Raw genomic sequence first — 26,190 nt, forward strand, 5'->3', positions numbered from 1 at the left:
CAGCAACGATATAAGAAAATCACAGCAAACAATAATTTCCAAGCAAAAAATAAATAACTATACAAAGTAAACTAAGCTCAATCACACTGCTCCACTTATTTTATATTATATGACACAACTCTGATACTCTTAGCTTTGATCTTTACCCACCATGGGATGTGTCATGTGTGACACATCGCCAATGAGACCTTTTTGTAGGCCATCAGTTGGGACTGAACCAGCTGACATTAATCTGCACCGACAAGGGTCTTGATTGATATTTAATTACTGATAGTTTTCAGCTGTTGTCTTGGCTTTCCATACCTTTTTTCACCTCCCTTTCTTCATGTGTTCAATACTTCTTCCCTGTGTCATTTCACATTATTACAAATGACTTTATTTCTGGACTTCTTTGTTTTGGTTTCTTTGTATGTGTGTATTACTTGGGTTGTTACCAACATCATGTCAATAGCTCCTATGGAAATATACAGTATTTACTGAGAAAAATGGTGACGTGTTCAATCCCTATTTCACACGTTGTATACATCTTCATCTCTAACAAGCATTACGACTCACGTATATATTTTCAAAGAAATGAGTTTGTAGTCCAGTTCGAAACCATAAATAGTTTTATTCAAAACCCTGCAGTCATTACAAATATTTCACAGCGGTTACAGAGCATATTTCATCAAGTTTTACGATTCAGTTCCTAGTTTTGGCTGTGGAGCACTCTGTAATACTTTGAATATTATTTATATATATATATATATATATATATATATAGCCAGAGCCGGACATCAGAGTGTCCTCCTCATTTCCCCTTGAGGCTCCTGTGGACGCTCCTCCAGGAGGCTGCAGCTCGGTGGGAGGAGGTGAACCAACCATCTGGGGGGGGGGGGGGGGGGCGACAGCAAGGCGCTGCTTGCCTTCGCTTTCCTAAAGGAACAATGTGTACGTATTTACAGCTGTGGATGCTGAGCTATTCTGTCACCATGACAACCGCAGACACAACGTTGTAGATTTCTTTACAAAGAATGAAGAGAGCTCGTCCTCAGCTCACAGCCCCCCATGTTAACCCTTTGGTTATGTACTTATTTCATTATTTACAAATGTCACAATACATGTTTTTATTGTTTAAAACACGCTATCTGATCAGAAGCTACATGTACAAAAACCTCATATAATTATAAAAACATAAAGGTGTTCAGCTTGTCATCTTCTTTGAGCATCTGTGTGTGTTTCTCTCTGTGTGTGTCTGTGTGTGTGTTTCTCTCTCTGTGTGTGTGTGTGTGACTCTGCACTATGGTGTGAGCTGGTCAGAAATAGGTCAGGATCAGTTGTCCACAGGTAAATCCTCCTGTAAGCCGGAGGTTGCAGAAGGAGACATCAGCATTACCGCGGTGACGGATGATGGACTCGGCATCGGGTCACATGGTGACGCGTCATGTGCGACTTTAAGCCTAAGTACCGGCCAACTTTTGCCCCCGGGAGACACACTTTTAAAACTTTTATTTAAAACATCGTATTCTTTAAAAAATTGCAGTTTTAGGGTTATAAAGAACACACAATGTGAACACAAAAGAAAACTCTGTTTTGTTTCTACAAAAAACGGAGGAATTTTCAATATGAAATACTAGTAGAAAACAGTGAAAATCTCAACGTGCAAACTCAGCGCCAGGCAGTCCCGCCACATTTTACCTAAATTGTAAAAAAACTCCTGTGTCAGCATTTTTCCTACGAAACAAACGTGACCATCGGCCTTCAGCCTTCTCGCACCCTGCTCCTCTTCGCCTCCCCCCCCCCCCCCCCCCCGGAGCGTCTCTCAGGCACCAAACCAAACCAAAAACCACCTTTGGACCTTCACTACCTTCTCTTCTCCCCCCCGCTCGCTGGAGCCTCCACAGTGACAGTCTTCAGTCTCTGACGCAACATCCCGCTGCCCAACTATCTTCTCGGGGGGGGGGGTCGTGTGACGTGAACGCTCTGTGTGCCCAGAGCTCCTCAGTGGCAGGGGTCGAAGGGCACCTCTGCGAGTCCCCCGTGGAGCTCCACTGACTCCTCGGACCAGGACATGACATCACCAACGAGGTGGCCCCCGCAGGTGGCCTGGGTGGAGATCTCACTGGCCGGCAGGACTCTGGACCAGAACTGGAGATCCGACAGCTGTCCCACAAAGGACTGGGTGACGTCGAAGCGCCCCCCCATCGTGTCCTGGAGGAGAAGAAGTCTAAACTCCGAGCTTTTCAAATGTTCGTAAAGGTGACATTCTAGTCTTCTGCATACCTGCTCCTGGCCCAGGATGAAGGTGCCTCCTGGCTCGATGGGGCGCCACGCCGACAGGTTCTGCCCCGAGCCTTTCTTCACGCCGTCCTGGTAGGCCTCCCAGACGCCGTCACGCGTGGTCCACGTTATGCACACGTGATGCCACTTCCCATCGGTCATGGTTATCGGCAACGTGACCGCCTGTAAAGAGAGAGCGAGAGAAGAGGTGGAGATGCATGTATATTACCATTCCTTCTGGGGGGAAGGAAGGCCTTTTTCCGGCGTCACGGTAACAAACTCTCGAACAGAAACCCTCGTCGATAAAAGTGCTCACAACTGCAGGGAAGGTGGATCAGGCCAACCTGAGAAGAATCTGCGTTCTGAGTCATCGATTGGTTCAATGGCTGCCAGGTGTGACGATGACGAGGAGAAAGCAATGTGGGGGTTTATCTCTCCTGTGAGTGTCTCCCCAGCAGACAATTAGGCCAATCAATTAGAATAATCAGATGAACTGCTTTGTTGATTTGTTTGTTGAGCTCACAGCGCTGCGACAAGGAAGGAAGGCAGCAGCTCTTCAAAGGATGGCAGAAGGGTGGAAGGAAAGCAGGACTTTCACTCTGCAGACCACCGTGTGTGCCGAACACAACATAACAAAGTTATTCTCCTTTCCTCTACGAAGACATTCACAGGAGATAATAAAAACCAAATGTTGAGTTAGCTACCGTAGCACGTAGCTACGTGCAAAGCTACGTCGTAGCTAACTCCTTCATGCACAGTGGCAGTGTGTAGTTACTCCCTGAAAGAAGCCATGTTGTCATTGGGCATCGCAGCCTAGCTTTCCTACTGTTGTACAGAGGTCAAAGGCCAGGAGGAAGGGTTCATAACTGGTTCTGAGAGTGCGTCCTGAATCACAACAAAAGGCTTCGTTTCAAATAATTTCACTTGACAAAGAGATTTAACATCCAAATCTCTTGGTTAGCATGTGGCTTTTACCTTGTCACAGATTAACAGCTCCATTGGGTTGCTGCCCCATTCGATGAGCACCAGCTCGTTGGCTTGCCCGGGTGCGGCGTAGGAGAACGGAGTACCGAGGCCAGGACCCTCTCCCGCCTTCAGCCACAGACAGATGGTCAGGGCGAAGATCTCGTTGACCGGCGACCGCTTCATCTTGGCGTACATGTAGTTGGTCTTCACGGGGAAGTCGAGCAGGAAGGCGTTCGGGGTCTTCAGCTTCTTTCCTGGTGAGACGGAGGCGGGAGAGTTTAGATTCAGCCCGTCCGTTGGCTCTGTTCTTCCCTCTGCATTTGGCTTTAGTTGAGCATCTGTTGCTAGTAGCAACAAGGACACAAACAGGATTAAGTTATTTTGAATTTATACATATTTTTAACTTGTGCTGAGTACTACATTTCTCTTATGTTGGTAATTCTCCAAGCTTAAGGAAAGCGCTTTGAACCAGCTTGTCTAAAGAAGGCTCTTCTCTCGTATGCACCTTTCGCTGACGGGCTTCCAAATTGCCAGTTAGCCACCAATCAACTGGCTACAGATGCATCTGGCACTATACATTGTGTGTGTGTGTGTGTGCGTGCGTGCGTACCGTGGTCAGTGTTGCTATGGTGCAGCTGGCTGAGCACTGTTTCCAGCTTGCCATGCCCCGCCCCTTGGAGAGTTGTCTCTTTGCTGCCGAAAGGCAGCTGGCGTGGGTTAAGATTGTTAACACGGCGGATCTCATGGTGGTCATCATGGTGACCGCTGTGATGATCATCGTGATGATCATCGTGATGGTCATCGTGGTGACCGCTGTGATGATCATCGTGATGGTCATCGTGGTGACCGTCGGGATGATCATCGTGGTGACCGTCGTGATGATCATCGTAGTAACCATGATCATCGTGGTGCTCATCATGGTGGGGGCTATGGTGGTGTCCATGATGACTGCGCTGACGGCTATGGTGCCAGTCGTAGTAGCGGTCGTGATAGCGATTGTGGTGACTGCCGGGATGGTTGTTCCTGTTGCTACTGTGGTGACTGCTATGATAGCTGCCGTGGTGGTCGTCATGGTGACCATTGCCATGGTGGTCATCATGATGGTCGTCACGCCGGCCGGTACCTCGGTGGTCATAGTGGTGGTTATCACGATGACCTGTGCCATGGTTGTCATCGTGGCGGCCGTTTCCACGGTGATCATCGTGGTGGTCATCGTGATGGTCGTCGTGGCGGCCGTTGCCCCGGTGATCATCGTGGTGGTCATCGTGACGATCGTCGTGATGGCTGTTGGGGTGGCTGCTCCCTCCGCGGTGGTCGTCGTGATGATCGTCCCGGTGGTCGTCATGGTGATCTTGGTAGTAGCTGTGCAGCTGCTCCTCCAGTGCGGTGATCTTCCGCTGGAGGAGTTCTCTCAGGGAGCTGGAGTACGAGCTGGACGAGTTCCTGGCCTGCAGAAACACATCTCAGTCAGCAAAGAGGTCGCAGCTCATTTGTTACAAGTTGACAAATACAATGTGGCTTCGGAAGTATACTTCTCTACTGTGTTTGTTGGGCTACATGACAGCAACAGTTACATTTTCAAAACTACGGTCAATGCTTTCATGAAGATGTGGGAAAAAGAAAAGCCAGTGATATGGGATAGTTTTACTGAACTTTCCAAGGTAAAGTGTAAACTTATTTGCTTCTTCTTGTAACAAAGAAGTTAATTTAGTCAAAGGCTCCTAGTTTGAAGACATTACTAAAGGTAAAAAGTTCTTTGCAGTTAATTCAGCATTTTTCAACTAATAAACACAAATTGTAAGATGACAAGTTGCAAGGAAATAGTTTGTACTCCTGCCTCCTCTTCCTTGCTCATCCTCGTCTGCCTCACCACCAAATCCGGCTTTGTTCCCTGCCAGCGCGCCGGGATTAACAGCGCGTCAGGGAGGATGAGGCTAATCAAAGGTGAGAGTAGCCAGAGGCCGGCGCCGCACACTTCTGTTTAGAGGACGCGGCGACGGAGGGTAAATCCCCGCGACGCCTCTACCTCACACCTACGAGCGAGGCGGAGGGGATTCCTGGCAACACCTTCTCCCGAGACCGCCTGATAGCAAAGCTCTCACGGAGTTTTAGTCTCGCGCTGTGGCGCCCAGCCTCGTTAAAATGTTGTTACACACGAGAGGGAAGAGAAGAACGAGTGCTTTGTATCAAGTTTCAAAATAATCAAATAAATATTAGAGGAAAATGGATCCTTAATTTCCAAATGCAATTAACCAGGATGAATCCACACTGAATAAACGCACAGATAACAACATGCAATGCAATGGTTGGACTGGTGCCATTTAGAGCGGCTTCCTGTCTGGCACACTGACATCCAGCAGAGAGATGTGCAGGCCAAACAACTCTTAGACCCTCGAGCTACAGTCCTAATGAAACACATCCTTCTTACGCTATTTGGGCGGATGTTGCGGCTGAGCTCGTGACCCCCGATGACGCAGGACGAGGCCCCAATTAGGTCAAACCTTTGAAGGGCTTCCGCCTCGGGCAGACCGTTCAGACGCATTCCTAAGCACCTGGAAATGTCGGTGGGGGGGCGGGAAGGGCGAGAGCTCTCACTGAATGTTTACCTTCTTCACCTGAAACTTCACAGCTTTATATACAATCGTTCCGATGTTACCGTTTCTGCAGGAGATGCAAACCTGCGATTGATTACTCACGGCCTGTGCATACCTGCTTTTAATTCTCCCCTTGAGGTTTTTACCTGTACTTCCATGGGGGTGGAAGATAAAACGCAGTGTTTTGGTTTGCCTGCTAATTGAAACTTTTATCGGCTCTGCAGGAGCCAGAAAGGACGCGTTCTTGGTACAGCCCAACTTGGTACTCTTGGTACTTTCCTTCTACTAACAATGTCACAAATCTAAATATCGTACTTCCATCCCTTCCATCCAGGGATGAACTTGATGAAAAAGTCATTAAAAACCCTCTTGGATAAGCTCGAAGATGAAAGCAGGACGTTCTCATGTGTGGACACAAACACCAATTCAGCTTTTTATATTAATCCAGAAACACTGAAGGGGAACTATTTATTGCGTAACAAGTACATGCTTCAGGTACATTTCCCTGATACTAAGTTGACTACTGGATGTCTAAAGGTAGTGAAGTACCATGATTGCACTCACCTGCAAGTTCTCCAGCCTTTCCTTCAGCGTCTGCAGGGTTTTGCCCGTCTGTTCGGGGGAGAAGGAGCTGTGCTTCCCGTACGACGGGGCCTTCCTCGGGTGGGGGTCCGACCTGTGGCCACCATGCGAGTGGTGGTGGTCGCCGCTGTGATAGGTGGAAGGCCCGTGGTGCGGCGGCGAAGGCGTATGGTGGGCGCCGTGATGCCCGCGGTGGTCATCGGGGTGGCCGTCGCGGTGGTTGGTATCGTGGTGGGTGTCGTGATGGTTTTCGTGGTGGGTGTCGTGATGGTTTTCGTGGTGGTTGTCGTGGCGATCGGTGCCATGGTGACCGCCGAAGCCCTCGCACAAGGTGAGTTTGGCGGTCAGCTCCCTGATGGTCTCCCGCTGGTCCAGGATGGTCTCCTTTTGCCTCACCAGACTCTCGCGCAGGTGCAAGATGGTGGCTTTGGCCTCGTCGGACATCACGCCGCGCCGGTTGCTGCCGTTGTGGCCGCTGGTTTGGCTGTTGCTGCTCGGCCCGTGGGGCACGCCGGGCGGGGAGTAGCAGCTGGGGTCGGCTTCTGGGGGAATTGGGGTGCAGACAAATTTGGGGCTAATGGCGTAGTCATATTCAATGCCCGGCAGACTTCCTGTTACCGACACCGCGCATGACAGGAAGTAGAAGAGAACTAGAGAACGTAGAGGGAAGGAAGGGAGGATGGACCCCAGAGAGGCGCCATCCCGCTCCTGGTATCTAGCCGACAGAGGCATGAGGCTCGGAGGACTCACGTCTCTGGCCATATCTGGCCCAAGTCCAAGTTAGTCCTCGACAAACGACCAGCGTCCTCCCGGGCCTTAGTTTCGCTGTGACGAACAGCATGAATGGAGGTCATAGGCGCGGGATGGAGACGTGGTGGTGGTGCAACACATGTCAACAGCGAAATCCAAGATGAACTCTCCTCCGAGTCAGCACTAATTCCACAAGCGGCACAAATTCAAAGGCGGCGGTTTTTGCCGCTGGCCTTTGACACAAGCGTGCGGTATCACCCGCTAATTCTGGGCCCCATGACTAGCCGGCCAGGTGATGCTTTTTGGCTCCAAGGACCTCCTGCGTGCGACAGCCAAGAGCAATGCCTTTGGCTTCTAACCACCCATCTGACACCTGGAGGAAAGCGAAGGTACCAAGAAGACCAGTCAAGACAAACTGAGACAGATTAGATGACAAACAACAGAGTGGACCTTAGTTTATCAATAGAGGATTTGAATATATTGATTTATTGAGTGTACGTTCCATTTCCAGGCATAAATAATTCATACAGCGATATCCGAGCAACTATTGGACGAGATTGTTGAATTATTGTCAAGATGTGAAAGAGAGAAGGAACAGAATGAATTATAAAGGAAAGGGAATCCGGGTCGTAAATACCTGAAAGGTGATCTGCCCCATAAACAATCAACCTGAGCTCCAGCACGGGGACAGCAGACCGCAGCACCAGTTTAGTGATGCAGGCAGTAAACAGCGATAAGGGGGGGGGGCGTTGTGGATTGTCAAGGCTACGTCCGGCCACACTGTAATAAGACTATTCCCAATTAATATTCCCGCTGTGGCCCCTCAGCAATAATCTTCTGTGGTCAACCCATTAGCTCAGCTTTGGCCCGTAGTCCGGCCCCTAAATGTGGGGTATTAGTTTAAGAACAACAAGCTGCCAAACTTTGTCTGAGGTGTTTGTCTCTGAGTGCGGTTTAACGAGGATATCAGAAGTGGGCCGGCAGCCAACAGAAAAGGGCCTTAATCTGACAGTGAGCTCCACCACGTGATACGCAGAGACAACATCAGAGGAGATTTAGGAGACATGATACTTTACTGAGGAGCAGGACCTCACGTATGAGCCCACAGAGCATCAGCAGGGGCTTCAGGTACGGCTGTTTCCCCTCTGCTGACACGAATACAATGATGCTACACCCCCGCCCCCCCCCCCCCCCCACCGCCCCCATTGCGTGGCTAAACAAACTCCCTGCAGCGCTCTTTTGAAAAGAATAATCTATTAAATAGTGAGGGGCTTTTGGTTATGAGGGTTTTTGACTTAAAGGAGTTTTGTCCATGAAATCTCATGAATTCTCAAACTTAGTAGAGTTTTAGTCGTGAAGACATTTTGTGGCGAAGACGTTTCACTAAGACAACTTTTCATGAGTTGTAATGCTACGAAAAGATTGGAGTGTAATTATTTTTACCTTTAAACAATGAGAATTTTTATTTAAGTTGACTTTGGATTCAGAGGAATTTAATACTTTTTCTACCATAGTACTACTGGACAAAGGTCATCCATCTACGGATGACACCCTGAAGGATGGTGAAACACTTGGATGTGATAAAAGCAAAAGAATATCCAATCGCTCCCATTCACAACATTTCACTGAATTATATCAAAGGTATGGATGCTGCATGAAATGGGTTCTTGATTAATACCTTGGATTCTTCCCATGTACACAACACAAACCGGACCCACCCTACGCTTCATTTACGACCCCCACCACAGCAACGTGAACTGGGGGAAGAAGCTCCGCGCCTCGCCCTCAGCCCTCAGAGGTCAACAGCCAGCGGCCTCAGAGACCAGAGTGGGGGGTCGCCCCCGCCGGGTGGTGTCGGGAGAAAAGTTCTCATTGGGCGCTGAAGATCCTGTGTGAATCCTGCAGAACTCGAGTCGCTGACAACGGAACAACCAGCAAACAGAGATATTCAATGTGCAGTTAACTAGTCTGGAGCAATTTAGGGTAAAACCCCTTAAAGCTTCTCTTTGTTCCCTTCAGCTGAGGATTTAGATCTTTGAAACAACATCATCCTTCATCTGGCCTCCCGCCTGTGATCTATCGAGCGCTGGCGTCACGCCTGTCGGGCGGTGGCCTTTCTGACCTGCGCGCTGATGGATGTCCTCCTCGCTGAGGCGGGCTCCGCCCAACGGGCCTCGCGGCGTCTTATGAAGAGGAGGCTCGGCAGGTACACGCAGGGAAGGAGGCGATAGGCCTCCACGACTAAAAGACGGCCTTCTATCGTACGGCCAGTACCAAAACTTTGCAGCACAGGAATCATGAGACAATGTGACGTGCTGAGTAGAAGTGATGATGGCGGAGGATCACCACACACGGGCACCACGTGACCGTCTCAGGCCTCGCTCATGCAATAAGCATCCTTTCCTCTGTCCTCGGGAACACTGTGGTCTCGAGGCAAAGCGCGTCGTCGCGGCTCAGAATCGTAGACGAGTCGGGGTGAAAGTATGTCGACACAAAAGTGAACACGTTTGTCCCCGTTTGGTCAACCCAACTGGGAGCAAAAAGAGCACGAATCAAACCAACCCGTCAAACCTTTCAAGATAAGAATTTACATCGCAACTCAACAACTCGGCGTTCCAGCGATTTAAAAATGCTGCTCATCACCGACGGACACGAGAGAAACCTTTAGTTCAACAACAGACCTTTTATTTAAAAATACAAATGAAATCAAGCAAAAGAAGCCTCTCTTCTGCCATCTCTTCAGAGTGAGTTTGGATTTATTTTGGGAAGGTAATGAGATAATTACTGCTGTCCTGAATGTGCGGTATTTACTTACAGCACATAAGCTTTACAGCTTATGGTCGACTGTGAGTTCTGTGCCCTGAGGAGCTCCATCACATAACCAAATCAATCACACCGTATATTAACATGTTAACACCAGAAACACTTACAGAGTGCGGATGGGTTGAAGTGAAGGAGAATAATTTACATCCTCATCGACAAACATTTTGCGTCCCAGCGATACGCAGCCTGGTTGTTTTCAGAGGAAATAAGAAATAACTTAACAAAGATTAACAAACAATAACCAACGAGCCTTCCGAGAAGGCCTCCTGTGCTTGTCGGAGTAGTGCTTCTTTACAACATATTCCTTTAATCGGATTGATCGCTTGTTGTGTGAAGGACAATCAGACAACGACTGTTAGGAATAAACTAAAAGTTTCTTACCTGCCGGCATGTGAGAAGACTCAATCTGTTTAGTCCACACAGCTCGCTGAGCAGCTGCAGGAGGATCGGCTTTAGGTGGCTTTAGGTCTCTCCTTCTCTGAGTCACACACACACACACACACACACGGACATACGTGCACATGCACACATACGTGCACACGCACACACACACACACACACACACACACGCACATACGTGCACATGCACACACACGCACACACGCACGGACACACACCTCGTCACTCAGCTCATAACTGCCATTTTGTGTCAGATTTTGTCACTTCTTATTTCATTAATTTGTCTTTTTGCATTTCTAGATTTCTATTATATTTACAAAAGTTTACCATACATTTAAATAATGCCTCATTTGCATAAATGTAAACAAATAACCTAAAAAAACCTCCAATAAAATCCAACTATTGTCTTATGTCAGTAATTAATTTGGGACTTTTGTGTTGATATATTGTATATTCGTTTTTGTCTAACCATGTTCACCTGTAGTGTCCTTAAGAAGTGTTTAATGATACAAGATATATATATAAACAGATATAAATAATTATCATAATTAAGATTAACTTAATGTTAATCTGTTTAATGCTTGTGTCCAACAACAAAATGCTTTCCATTTAGCTTTCCATTAGAAGTCTGATGTTGTTGAGACATTCATCCAATGTGTTAATCGTTCTTTCACAGGCTTTGAATGCGTCGCCTGTGTCGTGTAGAATAGTGATAGTAAGAACCAGAGTGTGAAAGTTACCGCCGTTTCAGTCCAGAGAAAAAAAGTGAGAACTACTCAAAAACCAAGTGGTGTATTTTCTGCTCTGCATGTGGGAGTAGAATAAGTCTTTCTGCACTTCTCCTTGGGCTTCTACTGTATATGCCTTGTAGGAGGAAGTCCTTCATATTTACAGTGTCTTTTATTTAGAAACACAAAATATTGAGTTTAACTCCATTCAAACAACTGAAAACATCTTGATGCATCAATACCTCTAAATGTAACTAAATATGCATGTTAGCAGAAGATTTGTTCCTGTTACAGAGAGGAACAGGTCCAACCATTCGCTCTCACATCCACACACAGCACCTTTCTGCCCACTTCTTGTGTATTTGGTTCCCAACGTTGATATTCCTCCTGCTGGTAAATCCTTACAGGCTGTTTGCAGGTCTTCAGTAAAACTTAATTTCATGATGATGTTTATTAGTGAAATCGTTTACCTTCGTATGGTGTCTCCCAATCAAGGTGTTTGGGATCTTAATCCGTGAGTCACGTCGGGACGGCCTGTGAACTTCACAGCTTACATGGTGGCCTCCACCCGTTCCTTCGCCTAAGCATGTTTCATAAGTGTGACCCACTGACCCCTGAGACGGGGTTCTCTTCGTCCTCTCTGCACAGTGACGTAACAGTTATTATTGCACCCTGCAGATGAGCTCCTCCCGGGAGAGACTGCTGTGGTTTGTTCCATGAATAGAAGCTGTAGTCGATGAAGATTGTTGGTTACTTGTTAACTGCAACCTTTTTGCATCAACGCATTCACAGCACTGGAAATAAATATATTTATATATTGATTACATTCAGCCTTTTGACGGGTTTAAATTCAACAAGTACCGCTGAGCTTAACAAGGGATTCCTCTACACTTGGGAATGAAAGGGACTTTTAGTCCATGAATGTTTGATTATTCTTGTACATCAAGACTCAAAACTGTACTTCAGCCAGTCCTCATTCCCACAGCGAGGAACCTCCAGCATCATCTAAACAGTAGAAACCACACAGGGCAGGTTGGAGGCTGCTTTCTTTGCCGCCTCAGCGATAAGTGACTAGAATCCGTTTGTCTTGTACTGAATAGTTACTGTTCCCTATAAGAGGTGGATGGACACAGTAACTTTCATCAACCAGAACCCCAAACAAACCGGCTGCAAGTGGCCATCTTAGCGGGCATCGAAGGCTGCAAACCGTTGGGTGAGAGTCTAATAAGTGTCTTACATAAAGTGACTAAACGCGCTTAAAGGAAGAGATAAAAGGACCTTTAGGGAACCTCCCTGTAGGACTTGATGAGGGTCAACGACTTCGTTCAACATGTAATATTTCAGGTAATTGTAAATATAGAAATGAAGTAAAAAATGTTTTTTTAATCTGGTGATTCAGAGATGCCGACACTTTACTTCCAGGAAAAATCACACTCAATTCCAGTTGAAGCCACGCAGGTTCATGCATGTGCATAAATGCCATGATTTTTGCCTATGACAGATCGTTCATGTAGACTATGAACAACTAGTATCTGGTCAGCATATCAAACTAATCTGTCTAATAATCACACTGGTTCTCCAGCAGATATCCGGTTCCTTTGTGCCCATGTTTGAAGATATTTTCACAGAGCGGCTCCTTTTCTCTGGTGCTGCTCAATGAAAGAAGTCAGGAAATGACTTGATTCCTAAATGTATTGATGCCAGACGGAAACAAAGCGTTCAGACTGACGCACAGTGAGATGAGCACATTCTACAACAGAACCACACGGGAATGCAAGTCAAAAAATGGTATTATTTGAAGAAATATTTGATTACAAAGGACCTCATGCGCCTGAAGAGGTTCAGCCTTCAGTTTAGTGGCCGATGGGATCTTTGAACAATGAGCACAAGCAAACACCATTCCTTTTGCATATTTTGAATTGTAGTTTAACGATGAAGAAAGCCAATCCATCCAAAGCCAGATTCAGACATGGACACATTAAAGTAGAAGATCAAAAAGAAAAAAGGGTCGAAATGAGTCGATCAGGTAAACAAGCTTAAGTGGGAGAGGACCTCTAGGAAGATCAGGATGTGGGTCAGGCGGTCAGGGTGATCGTCCACCAGGTAATCTGGCACAGACAGCGCAGATGGACCGGTAATCATTCTGCTCGACTATTCAGGGAAAGTGGGCAGAGATTATTCAGTTGACGTGACGATGAGTACAGTGTGTTGATCCCGCATTGAAGACTTGGTGTGAGGGGGGAGAATGCGATGATGTCACTGGTGAAGCGCTGACGTCACCAGCGAACATTCTGTTTTTTTCAAGGCTGAGATCCCGACATACCGGGAAAATAAAACCTGTTTGGCAAAGGTCAGTGGAGATGGATCTATGTCAGCACTAGGAAGGCTTAAGATATCTTTCAGCTGTTGTCTCTCTCATATCTGCTATCGGCCCGCTGGTCCTTTTAAAATATGACTTATTGTACAATCTTTGTACCAAATAACGGGAAAGTTTTCAGAGAGCATTTTATTTCAAAAGAAACTACTGGTATTCACAATAAGACTAATGTGGCTTAATTTGAAGACGCTTTACAGTTTGTCCTCTTCTGCATCTATCAGAGAGACTTGCTTTGAAAATAACATTGAATGGTACTCACAGGAAACACAATGCTCCCTTTAAATGAGCTTTATTCTGCCATAATAACCGTTAAACATCATCAAGACTCTACGGATCTTTAGACCGTGACCTGAAGGTCATTGCTGACGCAGGAGGATAATTGTGTCTAATTGTCTTTTATGCAATAACAACTAAAGGAGAGCTGCTGTTGGAGGGGCTGAGGGCGTCAGAGAGAAGTCAAATGCAATAATACATCACAGTACAACAGAAAGCCTCCCAAAGAATCCATAAATCTGTTGCTTTTTCTCGCGATCCGTTCACAAAACCACAAAAGTCAAATCCCAGCATGAATAGTTTATCAGCAAATTAAACTATCAATCAAAAACTGTCTGGTTGGCTTGATGGGACCAAACAGAAGGTTTGGAAAGCAAAAATTATTTCATTCTTTCTGGTCGCCTCGGGGGGCTGACTGTAATTTATAAAAATGACGTAACCAGTGGAAAACTGTGGTGGCCTACATCAGCCTCCATCGGCACCTCAGCATGCTGCGCATTTTAATTTGGCTGCGAGGCAACTGTCTGAGTCCGTCTAGTCTCAGTGTTCGTCATTCTTTGGTTCTTCTTGTCTTCTGCCTGATCTGCCTCCCCTTTCCGTTCCACTGAGTCCTCAGTCCGACCTTCTTCTGTTTGCACACACACCTTTTATCACGATGCCGGGCACATCTGACTGCAGTATTCTCTCCGCCTCTTTTTCTCTGGCAGAAGGACCAGACTTTCCCTCAGGCGGGTGTAGAAATAACCAAATTAATACTGAAAGTATAAACACTGCAATATCAATATAAAACTAGAATATTCCTGAATAAAGTAAATGTAGTTGTAAAATGAAGTGATTGTTTGACCCTCTGAATGTTACAATAACGCCCGCAATCAGTAGTAATTAAAGGATTCATTTCATTGATAGCCACACGGTGCAGCTGTTGGTGCCATGCTTCAATACTTCGTACATTTTAACCGCAGAAATACCATGTTTTAATGGTACTGTAGCGCCCCCTGTATGTATATTGTAGATTATCTAACACACTCATGCCTTTTGGCCATGGGGACATTATTCCCAAATATGGTTGCAATCTAATTAAGCACATGCACGTTATGGGTTGTGCGTCAGTTTTTAGCATCGTTTGGTTCGTTGGGTTTATGAGATCTATCTGTCGATCCCAAAGGTTCAGAAGTGAGCCTTCCTCCATGTGTCTGAGTGGTTTGTCTCTCAGTAAGAACAGAATGGACTCGGGTCAGCAGGCGGTAATCGATCCCGCCGTTTCCATCGCTGCCAAGCGGCCGTTTAACTGGTTTTCGAGGCGATGAAGCTACGGTTCCCTCCTCACTCAGCGGGGGCCGCGGTGACGGCCAGAGACATTGGCTCGAGTCCAGCTGACACAAACCCGGCTGGAGCCCTTTCCCCCGGGTCGGCTTTAATGTCATTAACAGGTGGGGGGCAAAAATAGATGCAAAGGAGGCATAGCTTCCACATACACACACACACACACACACACACACAGATAACGAGATAGGGTTGTGTGAGTGGTGTGATTAAAGTACATTTAAAGCTGAGAGACTAGTAAAGCAAACTTGGAAGATTTTGTAAACAACACACACACACACACACACACACATTCATGCCTATATTACCAACAAGGGACCTCCAACCAAATGTGGACCTCTGTTTCTGGTCATTTAAAAAAAGCTTTAAGATTGAAGAGTTTATTTTTAAGATAATCCCCCCCCCCCCACCTACGCACATACGCATACACCCAAAGGCAGCCACACAAAATAATGCATTCATTTAAGGCACATGGCTCAAAGAACCCAGATACAGAGGGGGCTGTAAACCGTTTACAGACACGCACAGCACAGAGATATCTGCACAGCAGTAGGTAACTCTGCAAAAAAAAACTGTGTGCGTACATGTTATGCGCGCACAAACACACACACACACACACACACGCACACACATTTCGGCATTTAGCTGAGGCTCCATATACCAGCTTAACACCCCGATCGTCGAGCGGACGTAACACCGGCTCCTCCTTGGACCTCCACCCTCTTTGCCCCGTGCCCCCCACCCTCCCGCCGCTCACCCCCTCGCTCACTCCCTCTCCTCACCCCGTCCCTCTGTCACGCCGAACAGAAGCACACAAACAGAAACCAGGTCAGCAACTTGTTCATATTGTTGTGATATTTGTCATATGGTGGGAGGGGGGGGGGGGGAGGGGGGGTTAAACCAATGGTTCTCATTTCAAAATGATATTTTTTTGGCCAGCGGGCCGTATGGGAGGGCTTTGGGTGGGTGGGGGCCGGGAGGTCGGGCTGGTAGGGGCAGTAAAGCTGAAGCGCCTTCTTCTTAAATAGGGCGTCCATGGAGGTCAGTTTCCTTTGATACAAAGCAGGAACTTTGGCCTCCAGAGAACATCTCGGCTTGTTTCATCTCTTTGGAGATGTTTAAGTAGAGAAGCTGTTGAAGAGCGTCGGTTGCTGGTCAGTCGACACAATGAGTTTCCTCTTTTCATGAGTAAGGATTTATTTTCTTCTTAAACATTACACATTATACCTTAACTAACTTATTCTTTTTGTGACAAACATCAGTGTGGGGTGGGTGCGGTTTTACGATTATTTATCCAATAATGATTCGAATTATCACCATTTTGGTATATTTAATGAACCAAATCTATATATTTTTCATGCATTCATATGTAATTTCCGGTTGATTAATTTGCACGCAGTGTAACGCATTAGTGATTATTATCTGATGCAGGCATCCGACATCCTTTGGGCTCGCACCTTATACATTTGTTTGGCCTACAGCAATGGCCTTAAATTATGTTCTACTAGAATTACAATACTGAACTTTTAACATGATTTTAACATTATTTCATTACCTGCCAATTGTTCGATTTATTTTTTTCAAATAATGGTAATGTTTTTAATTTTTTTTGAAGATTGTCCCCCAACTGAAATATTATCTCTCGTCTTTAGATATATCCTTTAATATATCTAAAGACGTTCAGACCTTACAACTGAATGTAAATGTATACCTGTGATATTTGATGGATGCATTGGTGCCGTCCTCTGCTTGACTGATCTGAGAAGTGTTTCAATTTACCAATACGGATTGTGTTGACAACAGAATACGATACAAACCATTTAAATTACGTACGTACTACGCTGTTTTGTATCGTTATCTCCATCCCATGAAGAATTTGAGGGGAATATTATTTGAGCCTGCAGCTTGTGAGATTGTCAACATGACAGACGGCGATGGGGGGGTAAAGGATGTTTCATTTCTGCTGACAGGGGCGAGGGCTGTGCGTCTGTTGGTGCTGCTTCATTCAGACATGAAGGGTTTAGGATTCGATCCATCGTGTCTGTGTGACACCTCCGTCACAGAGCGTCTCGGAATAGATAATTGGTTACGGTTCGTGTTTTTTGTGATCCTGAAGGACCACAAAGCGACTGCGTGTTGGCTGCCATCTCGGGATCGATAGTGGAAAACATTTAAACGGATACATGTTTGTGATCGGAGGAGGCTGTGTCCAGCTTTGTTTACCTTTAGTGTTTTTCTTTTGTGATTTTGGTTTATTCGACACACTTGAATTTATTTTTTGTGCAACGGGTTTGATAACAAATTTAATTTTAAGGGACATGAGCGATAATGATTATAGCTTCTTTAATTTTAAATGTGTAAACAGCGTTATAATTATTTATTCATATATACAAAGAATTTGATATATATATATATTTTTTTTAGTTAATTTTAGTTTCATGAAACATGCACCAACACTTGTTTTTCTGACAAGACATTTCTGTTATTTAGCAACTTTAAAATGTTTGTGCATGATGCCAGACTCTCTTTTACATGATTATGTACACACACATGATCACATTAAAGCTTTGACCGTCCTGTCTTCTATTTCGTCCCTCTGTTTGTCTCTAGGAATCATCACTTCACCCACTCCTGCCTTCTACCTCTAAAGACTCAGTGTTGTTATATACATATATTTTACATCATGTTATCATTATGATTCATTTATCAATTTTAAATCTCTTGTCAGAGACAGCATTTTTTTCTGAGGCTGTTTTTCCAGAGAAGACTGATTATAAGAGTTTTTATTCTCTTATATGACACTATTTATGCCGTTAGTTCTTATCTAATTGTATTTTTCTTTTCTTGTTAACTTCTCTATCTCTTCCATGCTTCTCCTGTCAGATGCAACTGTTTGACATTATCAGACTGTAATACCCTCTCATACACAAAAGTTCTCCTTTGCTTTTGTCTTAAAGTTTCAACCATTCGTGCCGAGGGCAAAGCTCACTGAACTGAATCCCGCTTGGCTGTTTTAGTTGTTTTTTTTTCAATTTTTGTGACACCATGTGGTCCACCTTTTTTGTGACCGATGAGGAGGGCCGCACTGTTGGCCCGGCGTCGCCAGGGGGGGGGGCTGCACCGGGAGGGGCACCCCAGGGCGCGGGGGCCATGTCCAGCCTCATGACTGGACGCAGTACATTTGGGGGGAACAAGCGGCGCAGGACGACGTCAACGGGACACTCCTTGAGCGAGGCCCAGGAAGGGAAGGTGAGCGGCTTCGTGTTACGTGAATGCGTGTCCTCGCTGGGCGGAAGCGCTCCGCATGGAACCATTTAGTCATTAAGTTGGCCTCAAACATCAGGGATATAAAACGTAACCACAGAACCACCAGAGTAGTCCGCTGGTGGGAAATTGAATGCTCAAAGAGGACTCAGACAGCCTCACAAACACAGAGCAGAATTCCCCACGCTAACACTTACAAAAGGTTCCCACTCAAAAACATCTTCACTCTCAACCTCCACACAGAAGCACAAAGGCCCACCCACACGCATCTCAACGGCGTGTTTCATTTTATGCGGTTTAATAATATCTGCTCCATTTTCTTAATCAACTTGGTTATTCTCTTTGTGTGGATCCAGATGTTCATCCCCTTTCTGAACGCCCCAGAAATTAAGTGATGCAAAAATCTATGACATGAAATCTCCTCAGCTAAACTGTACATATGCGATGAAGCTAGACTGGTACTCACTACTAAATCTCTCCTTGCCAGGTTGGGATTTATTGAGCAATTTCAGATTAACCCCTGTCTACGATTTGAAAACGTTTTGTATTGTGTTCTGGCACCAGATCAAGTTGGCATTCTTCGTGGCCATCGTAGGCGTGGTCCTCACGGTCCTCGGGATGGGGACGGAGTTTTGGGTGGAGCTGTCACCTCCTAAGGGTTTCTACAACAATCAGGTCTAGTATTGGACTCATCAAAAATCAGGCGCATTTTTTTTTAAAACATGGTGACACAAAACTAGTGTCTCCATCCAAACAGGGTGGTTGATGTAAAGAAACTAGATCACAACTGCATGTTGCATTACAAGAATATGCAGACGAGAGCACATATGGGCCCTTATTAGCTGCTTAACTTTGTAGGTCTTAGGTTTTGACCTTTTCCAACTTACTTGCCTTCAAGGTCACTCAGGTCAGCTGACCAGTTGCTGCTAGTTGTCCCCGTAAACACAGGTGGACGGGGGGGGACACAGGCCCTGTTAGGCTGGCCCCATTTTATGAATCCTGTCTTTAAACAGATCTTTCATTCTCTAGCCTTTAACACACTATGAGTGTTTCCAGTCTGTTATTGTTCTATATTTTCTATAACGTTCTCGTTGTGTTCTTGTTGTACAGCATTTGGATGATTTTAGCTGTGCTTCATTAAGAATTTGGATAGGATTGTTTTTCTTTCCTTTGGCAGACCTGTCTGACAGCTCACTACGGCCTGTGGAAGGGCTGCACAAAGACCTTGTGGGTGTCCGACATCGACCCAGAGAGAGCGAGCTGTGGACCTGCTGAACTACACGGAGGTGCCTGACTGCTGGGCTGTCTAACCTTTGCAATGGCTAACCGGTCTGTGCGAGAGTTTTAGAATGATGATTGACAGACAGACTAACTGGCCGCCTCTCCAACCGCTCGGACGGAGAAGTATTGCATAGTATTCTGAATGAATACTATACAATACTATGATACTAATGAGTCTCAACTGCAGAGTCAACGTGTCACCGCCTGAGTTCTCTGCTTATGGGAAACAATAATCTTTGGTTTGAGTTTCTATTTGTTTTAAAAGGATTTGAGAATTCCCATAGTCATCAACCAACCTGGAAAAAGACAAATGACCATGACAGCAATACACAAAATAAGTACTATGCTGTGTTGTGTTTGGTATCAAGATGCCGAGGGCCTGAGACCAGTTGGTATAGTTAAAAACAAAGATCTCATTGTTCTCTTGCCGTATCTCTGCACTGCTCCTTGACTCGCCTGTACGAGCTCCACTTTGGAATATTGACACATAAAGAGTCGAACAGAAAAGTCATCCAGAAGCCCAGTGTGTGTTCGTCATGGGTTTCATACACGACGCCTGATTCACAGCGTTACGTTCTGTAAATGTAAATGTGAAGAGAAAGTCATAGATTGTTGGTGCTTCGTCTACATGACTCGGCTACCTTATTTGCATGGTTGGACAAAGATACAACTTCCATTGGCCAACTATCGAATTGCGCTTCGATTTTTATAGTGATGTTTTTAGTTAGAGTTATAAAGAGGATAGTGCAATTGTCTGTCTGCCCTGTTGCAGAGATGATGGGATGACACATTTTGTCAATGAGATTTGAGCGCAGCTCCTCTCGAGGGTGTCGGGCAGATAGCTGTTGTGTGGATGGGAACAATCCAACCCTCTCAAGATGCAGCTTTGATCATCCTAATTAACAGGGATGTGTGTGCCTGTTTTTCCTTGCTTGTTTGCACAAATGTGCGAAGGAACAGATAGAGGTGTCAAATTCCATTTGGTGGCCAAACGAAATGCTGATTGGCAGGAGGCATTGGATTGTCACCTTGAGCTCAGCATTGTCGTTCACGGCTGATTAGGCATGATGGAGAACTGTGTAAACTAAAGGGCTAAGAGGGATGTTCATCTAGACTGTCTGTGGCTACGGTAGATTATCCGTCTGTAGTCACGTTTATCTCGTTTAACAGTGGCTCTTTCTTGTCGTCCATCTTTACTCCTGCAGAATCAAACTGCACCTACTTCAAGTTTTTTACCACAGGGGAAAATGCCGTGATGTTTCAGAAGACCACAAGGAAGAGTGAGTCATACAGCTTTCGGCTTATTGAAAAGAAAGTGAAAAATACTAGGTGAAAAAAGTTCATGAAAAAAAAGGGAAAAAAATGTTTGGGTCAAAAAATGTCATGAAAGAAAAGGACAAAAATATTAGGTGAAAAAAGGTCATGAAAAAAAAGTGAAAAAATATTGGGTCAAAAAATGTCATGAAAGAAAAGGACAAAAATATTAGGTCAAAAAAAGTGAAAAAATATTGGGTCAAAAAATGTCATGGAAGAAAAGTGAAAAAATATCGGGTCAAAAAATGTCATGGAAGAAAAGGACAAAAATATTAGGTGAAAAAAAAGTGAAAAAATATTGGGTCAAAAAATGTCATGGAAGAAAAGGACAAAAATATTAGGTGAAAAAAGTTCATGAAAAAAAAGTGAAAAAATATTGGGTCAAAAAACGTCATGAAAGAAAAGGACAAAAATATTAGGTGAAAAAAGTTCATGAAAAAAAAGTGAAAAAAATGTTTGGGTCAACAAATGTCATAAAAGAAAAGGACAAAATATTAGGTGAAAAAAAAGTGAAAAAATATTGGGTCAAAAAATGTCATGGAAGAAAAGGACAAAAATATTAGGTGAAAAAAGGTCATGAAAAAAAAGTGAAAAAATATTGGGTCAAAAAATGTCATGAAAGAAAAGGACAAAAATATTAGGTGAAAAAAAAGTGAAAAAATATTGGGTCAAAAAATGTCATGGAAGAAAAGTGAAAAAATATCAGGTCAAAAAATGTCATGAAAGAAAAGTGAAAAAATATCGGGTCAAAAAATGTCATGGAAGAAAAGTGAAAAAAATGTTTGGGTCAACAAATGTCATAAAAGAAAAGGACAAAAATATTAGGTGAAAAAAAAGTGAAAAAATATTGGGTCAAAAAATGTCATGGAAGAAAAGACAAAAATATTAGGTGAAAAAAGTTCATGAAAAAAAAGTGAAAAAATATTGGGTCAACAAACGTCATGAAAGAAAAGGATAAAAATATTAGGTGAAAAAAGTTCATGAAAAAAAAGTGAAAAAAATGTTTGGGTCAACAAATGTCATAAAAGAAAAGGACAAAATATTAGGTGAAAAAAAAGTGAAAAAATATTGGGTCAACAAACGTCATGAAAGAAAAGGACAAAAATATTAGGTGAAAAAAGTTCATGAAAAAATGTTTGGGTCAAAAAATGTCATAAAAGAAAAGGACAAAATTATTAGGTGAAAAAATATTGGGTCAAAAAATGTCATGGAAGAAAAGGACAAAAATATTAGGTGAAAAAAGTTCATGAAAAAAAAGTGAAAAAATGTTTGGGTCAAAAAATGTCATAAAAGAAAAGGATAAAAATATTAGGTGAAAAAAAAGTAAAAACAATTTTGGGTCAAAAAATGTCATGGAAGAAAAGGACAAAAATATTAGGTGAAAAAAGTTCATGAAAAAAAAGTGAAAAAATGTTTGGGTCAAAAAATGTCATAAAAGAAAAGGACAAAAATATTAGGTGAAAAAAAGTGAAAAAATATTGGGTCAACAAACGTCATGAAAGAAAAGGACAAAAATATTAGGTGAAAAAAGTTAATGAAAAAATGTTTGGGTCAAAAAATGTCATAAAAGAAAAGGACAAAATTATTAGGTGAAAAAATATTGGGTCAAAAAATGTCATGGAAGAAAAGGACAAAAATATTAGGTGAAAAAAGTTCATGAAAAAAAAGTGAAAAAATGTTTGGGTCAAAAAATGTCATAAAAGAAAAGGATAAAAATATTAGGTGAAAAAAAAGTGAAAAAATATTGGGTCAACAAACGTCATGAAAGAAAAGGACAAAAATATTAGGTGAAAAAAGTTCATGAAAAAATGTTTGGGTCAAAAAATGTCATAAAAGAAAAGGACAAAATTATTAGGTGAAAAAATATTGGGTCAAAAAATGTCATGGAAGAAAAGGACAAAAATATTAGGTGAAAAAAGTTCATGAAAAAAAAGTGAAAAAATGTTTGGGTCAAAAAATGTCATAAAAGAAAAGGATAAAAATATTAGGTGAAAAAAAAGTAAAAAAAATATTGGGTCAAAAAATGTCATGAAAGAAAAGGAAAAAAATATTAGGTGAAAAAATATTGGGTCAAAAAATGTCATGAAAGAAAAGGACAAATTAGGTCAAATTTATTTTAAGGTAAAAAAAAACACTATAAAGAAAAACAAAAACAAAATTGTAAAATAATTTGCAAAAAAAGTAAAAAAGATTTGGTGAAAATATTTCTAGGAAATAAGTAAGTATTTACTGATGAAAGATGCCGTGGAAAAACAATAATAGATAGAAAAGTCAAAGTTACATAAAAAAATCAAACTTAATGCACTTTGATTTGCCTCATCAATCCTTTTTCCAAAAGCAAGTCTTCCTATTATTCTGAATTAAAGTGATAACAGTACCGTTTTCCCTTTTTTGTGCAGATTTGAATGTAGCGGCAGCCATGTTGGCCCTGCTCAGCCTGTTCCTAATGGTGATGGGGGCCATTTGCATCACCATGGCCCTCAGCAAAGAGATAGTCTTCTTCCTCAAGCCAGCGTCCGTCTGCTTCATTCTGTCAGGTCAGCCTCTGCAACGACACACTGCTTTTGGGCGTTTACTGGACCTTTGTTGATTCGACGAGAGGTCGATGATTCTTAAAACAGTCCGATGACCCTCCCACAGGGGTCCTGGTTCTTGCCACTCTGATGGTCTTCCACCAGTCCGTCCTGGCCTTCCTGGCCAGTGACCACACGGTTCCGCTCCACCACGAGCTGTCCTGGTCGGTGACGTGCATCGGCTGTGCGGCGGGCGTTCTCATTGTGGGAGGGGTCCTCTTCCTGCTGCTGGCGCTGCCCTACAGCCCCTGGCGGAGGTGCCTCCCCCAGAAGGACAGCAGCAGCTAGGCGCCCTGGAGGGCTTGTGTTGCACTTTTGTTTGACGGGGAGGGAGTGTTTCCCAAAGACGTCTTAGCAGAGAGGTTGCTTTGCTGTTATATTCGGGTTTCACATGCATCGTAGTAAAGACAGCTCACGCGGTACATATGCTTTGTTTTAGATTAAGTGTCAGCTTGGTGCCACGCTTTACAAATTGTTTGTCGAGGAGAAACGTTGAGCTGACTGAGAAGGAGAACATCGGTTAATCAGCCAAAAAGTGTGACACGCGGCCATGTTGCGTCAGTACTTTGCTCGGCTGGTTCATGTTAAAGCAAACTGAGCCCGAATGGGAGGTGAACCAACTGTGTATGAATGACATTTTATTATTAAACACAACGTGAATATTTATCATCATGTCTTTTTCTGCAACCTCACCACATTACAGATTACAGTCGCTGTCTCGTCATCGACGTCTTAATGAACCGTCCCACTTTGCACCTGTTAATATGTAAACATGAAGTACATATAAACCTGCTGCAGATTATAAACCAACAGATCCAAACAACAAAATCCACCGTCATCAGTCCGTGGAAGTGGTTGAATGTTCTCTGCCCTTAAAAGATCACGTCACACCTGCTCCATGGGACTCCGTCGTCCCCCGACGTCTTGTTAACGTTATCAACAGAGGGAACTGTGAGGAGCAGCAGGAAATAAGAGGAGGGTAAGAGGCCGTTGACACAGAACAAAGGTCCCGGCTATATTTGAACTCGGGATGTTTCAGTGGCACGTTATCCGATACGGCGCGTTCTCTCAGCGCCAGACCACCGGCGGGGCCTCGTGCCTCGAGCCCTGACCCGTGGTTTCCTGTGCTGACGCTTTCTAACGCTGTGACTCTCACTGACCTCCTCTGAAGCGTCTCCCATGCTGTTTGGCTAAATATAGAACCGTGACCAACAGGGCCGACGTGGCTGGAGACGCACAAACCTGGAGACGCACACAATCTCTCTCAAATCCCCTCGCTCCAGCGGCCCCCTCCCTCAAATTGGGTGACACCCGCCGGGGGGAGGGAGGGGCCTTAAACTGAACCCCTGACGTCATGCATTCATCCGATCCCCAGAGGATCTAATGATCCTCACCTCATGTGTGCAGCAAACCCCGCCTCCTCCTCGCCGGGTGTTAAACGCTCAAACGTCCTGGTTTTCAAAAGTCACCATTCAAATACTTATTAATGATACAATATTAATAGCGTTGGTAGTGGTAGTTATAATCGTTATACGATGTTCTTTCTCCTTTATGAAAACATACCACACGTCTGGTCTGCTGTTTACAACAAAACGACCTCAGGGAAGAATCACGCTCTGTGTGCGTAGAATAGGAATGAAGTCTTGAGCAGTGTTTTATTCTTACATTTGTTTGTTTGCTCAACAAAACGCTTCTCTAGAGGTAATTTAACTCAACGGCCCCCCAGTCCGTCGGAAAGTGAATCCCCTCCTCCAATTAGAGCGAGGACTCGTCACGCGAAGAGGGAATGAATGTGTGTGTGTGGGGGGGAAGCTGGAGGGCTTTTCCTAACGCGCTCAAACATGTCCACATGTCCTCTGTCCACACGTCCACATGTCCACACGTCCACAGTGGCACCGAGACGCCAGGTGAAGCTCTGCAGAATGTGTAAACAGAAGGGGGGGGGGGGGGGGGGGGGCACTGAGTGATGGGCTTAAAGGAAACGCTTAAAATACACAATACAGCTTTGTCAGATGCCTTATTAAATGATTTATAAAGTACATCATTATTCTGACTGTCACCGGTTTGGATCGTTGTTTTTGTTTGTATAGTTTCATTAATCAATTCAACTTTGTTTGCTGGAAGTTTACCTCAACCGAGCCATTTCAGCTGTTAAAAGCTTAAAGTCTCTGGTCTCATATCAACATCTTTCTCCATCTTGTTCTTTGGAATTAGAACGGGGGCGGAACCAAGGATAAACCAAGTACCCAATCTTACAATGTGCTTCTTATGATTTCGAAACAAAATGTTTAACCTTGAGTGAATTTAAACAATGTTTTTGAGCTCTTATGCGCTCCACTGAGGACGTTGTGTCCATCGGCCTGAATAAGAAATCATTAAGTAAAGAGGGAATAAATATAACTGTACGAATCCACACATTTTCCCAAACCTCTACTAATCTACTAACAATCTGAAATCCACATGTGACTTTTAAACATAATACATAAAATATCACTGACTGATTCATTCAGAGATGAATGAAAATATCCTTTAATGCTTCAATGGACATTCAAGGTTTTCAAAAAGACATTTGGCCTACGAAGTGACATTTGTTGATTTCGGTTCAGTCCGTCAGCTCAACGGGCCTCAACTGTTGACTGATCCAATCTAATCTCGCGTGACGGACGGGCCCCTTATCAGCGGCT

The 26,190-nt window shown here is 44.2% G+C and overlaps 2 protein-coding genes across 4 annotated transcripts; one reads left to right on the forward strand and one right to left on the reverse strand.

Moving 5' to 3' along the window:
* Nucleotides 1–1,873: 1,873 nt before the first annotated feature.
* On the reverse strand, nt 1,874–10,451 carry LOC119218943 (sarcoplasmic reticulum histidine-rich calcium-binding protein-like). Of its 2 annotated transcripts, none has more exons than XM_037473750.2 (6): nt 10,356–10,451; nt 6,384–7,524; nt 3,836–4,673; nt 3,235–3,479; nt 2,263–2,442; nt 1,874–2,190 (listed from the first exon to the last, which is right to left on the reverse strand). In XM_037473750.2, exons 2-6 carry the CDS (start codon nt 7,161–7,163, stop codon nt 1,981–1,983), a joined length of 2,253 nt encoding a protein of 750 aa, XP_037329647.2. In that variant the 5' UTR covers nt 7,164–7,524; nt 10,356–10,451; the 3' UTR covers nt 1,874–1,980. The 2 variants fall into 2 exon arrangements, with proteins under 2 accessions (XP_037329647.2, XP_037329645.2); XM_037473748.2 differs by having other exon boundaries at nt 3,235–3,569.
* Nucleotides 10,452–15,821: 5,370 nt separating this feature from the next.
* On the forward strand, nt 15,822–24,173 carry LOC119219015 (voltage-dependent calcium channel gamma-6 subunit-like). Of its 2 annotated transcripts, none has more exons than XM_037473869.2 (7): nt 15,822–15,902; nt 17,685–18,323; nt 18,903–19,013; nt 19,516–19,624; nt 20,825–20,899; nt 23,333–23,470; nt 23,574–24,173. In XM_037473869.2, exons 2-7 carry the CDS (start codon nt 18,120–18,122, stop codon nt 23,792–23,794), a joined length of 858 nt encoding a protein of 285 aa, XP_037329766.1. In that variant the 5' UTR covers nt 15,822–15,902; nt 17,685–18,119; the 3' UTR covers nt 23,795–24,173. The 2 variants fall into 2 exon arrangements, with proteins under 2 accessions (XP_037329766.1, XP_037329765.1); XM_037473868.2 differs by lacking the exon at nt 15,822–15,902 and adding an exon at nt 16,103–16,262.
* Nucleotides 24,174–26,190: the final 2,017 nt, after the last annotated feature.

Source organism: Pungitius pungitius, chromosome 17, assembly GCF_949316345.1.
Source record: "Pungitius pungitius chromosome 17, fPunPun2.1, whole genome shotgun sequence".
In the NCBI taxonomy this organism is placed as follows: domain Eukaryota; kingdom Metazoa; phylum Chordata; class Actinopteri; order Perciformes; family Gasterosteidae; genus Pungitius; species Pungitius pungitius.

Coding starts and splice junctions, on each gene's coding strand:
- LOC119219015 (XM_037473869.2), top strand. CDS start 18,120: ATGTGGTCCACCTTTTTTGTGACCGATGAGGAGGGCCGCACTGTTGGC. Junction 19,625..20,824: donor ACCTGCTGAACTACACGGAG/GTGCCTGACTGC, acceptor TTACTCCTGCAG/AATCAAACTGCACCTACTTC. Junction 20,900..23,332: donor TCAGAAGACCACAAGGAAGA/GTGAGTCATACA, acceptor TTTTTTGTGCAG/ATTTGAATGTAGCGGCAGCC.
- LOC119218943 (XM_037473748.2), bottom strand. CDS start 7,163: ATGGCCAGAGACGTGAGTCCTCCGAGCCTCATGCCTCTGTCGGCTAGA. Junction 3,570..3,835: donor CCATAGCAACACTGACCACG/GTACGCACGCAC, acceptor TGTTGCTACTAG/CAACAGATGCTCAACTAAAG. Junction 2,443..3,234: donor AGCTGTTAATCTGTGACAAG/GTAAAAGCCACA, acceptor CTCTCTTTACAG/GCGGTCACGTTGCCGATAAC.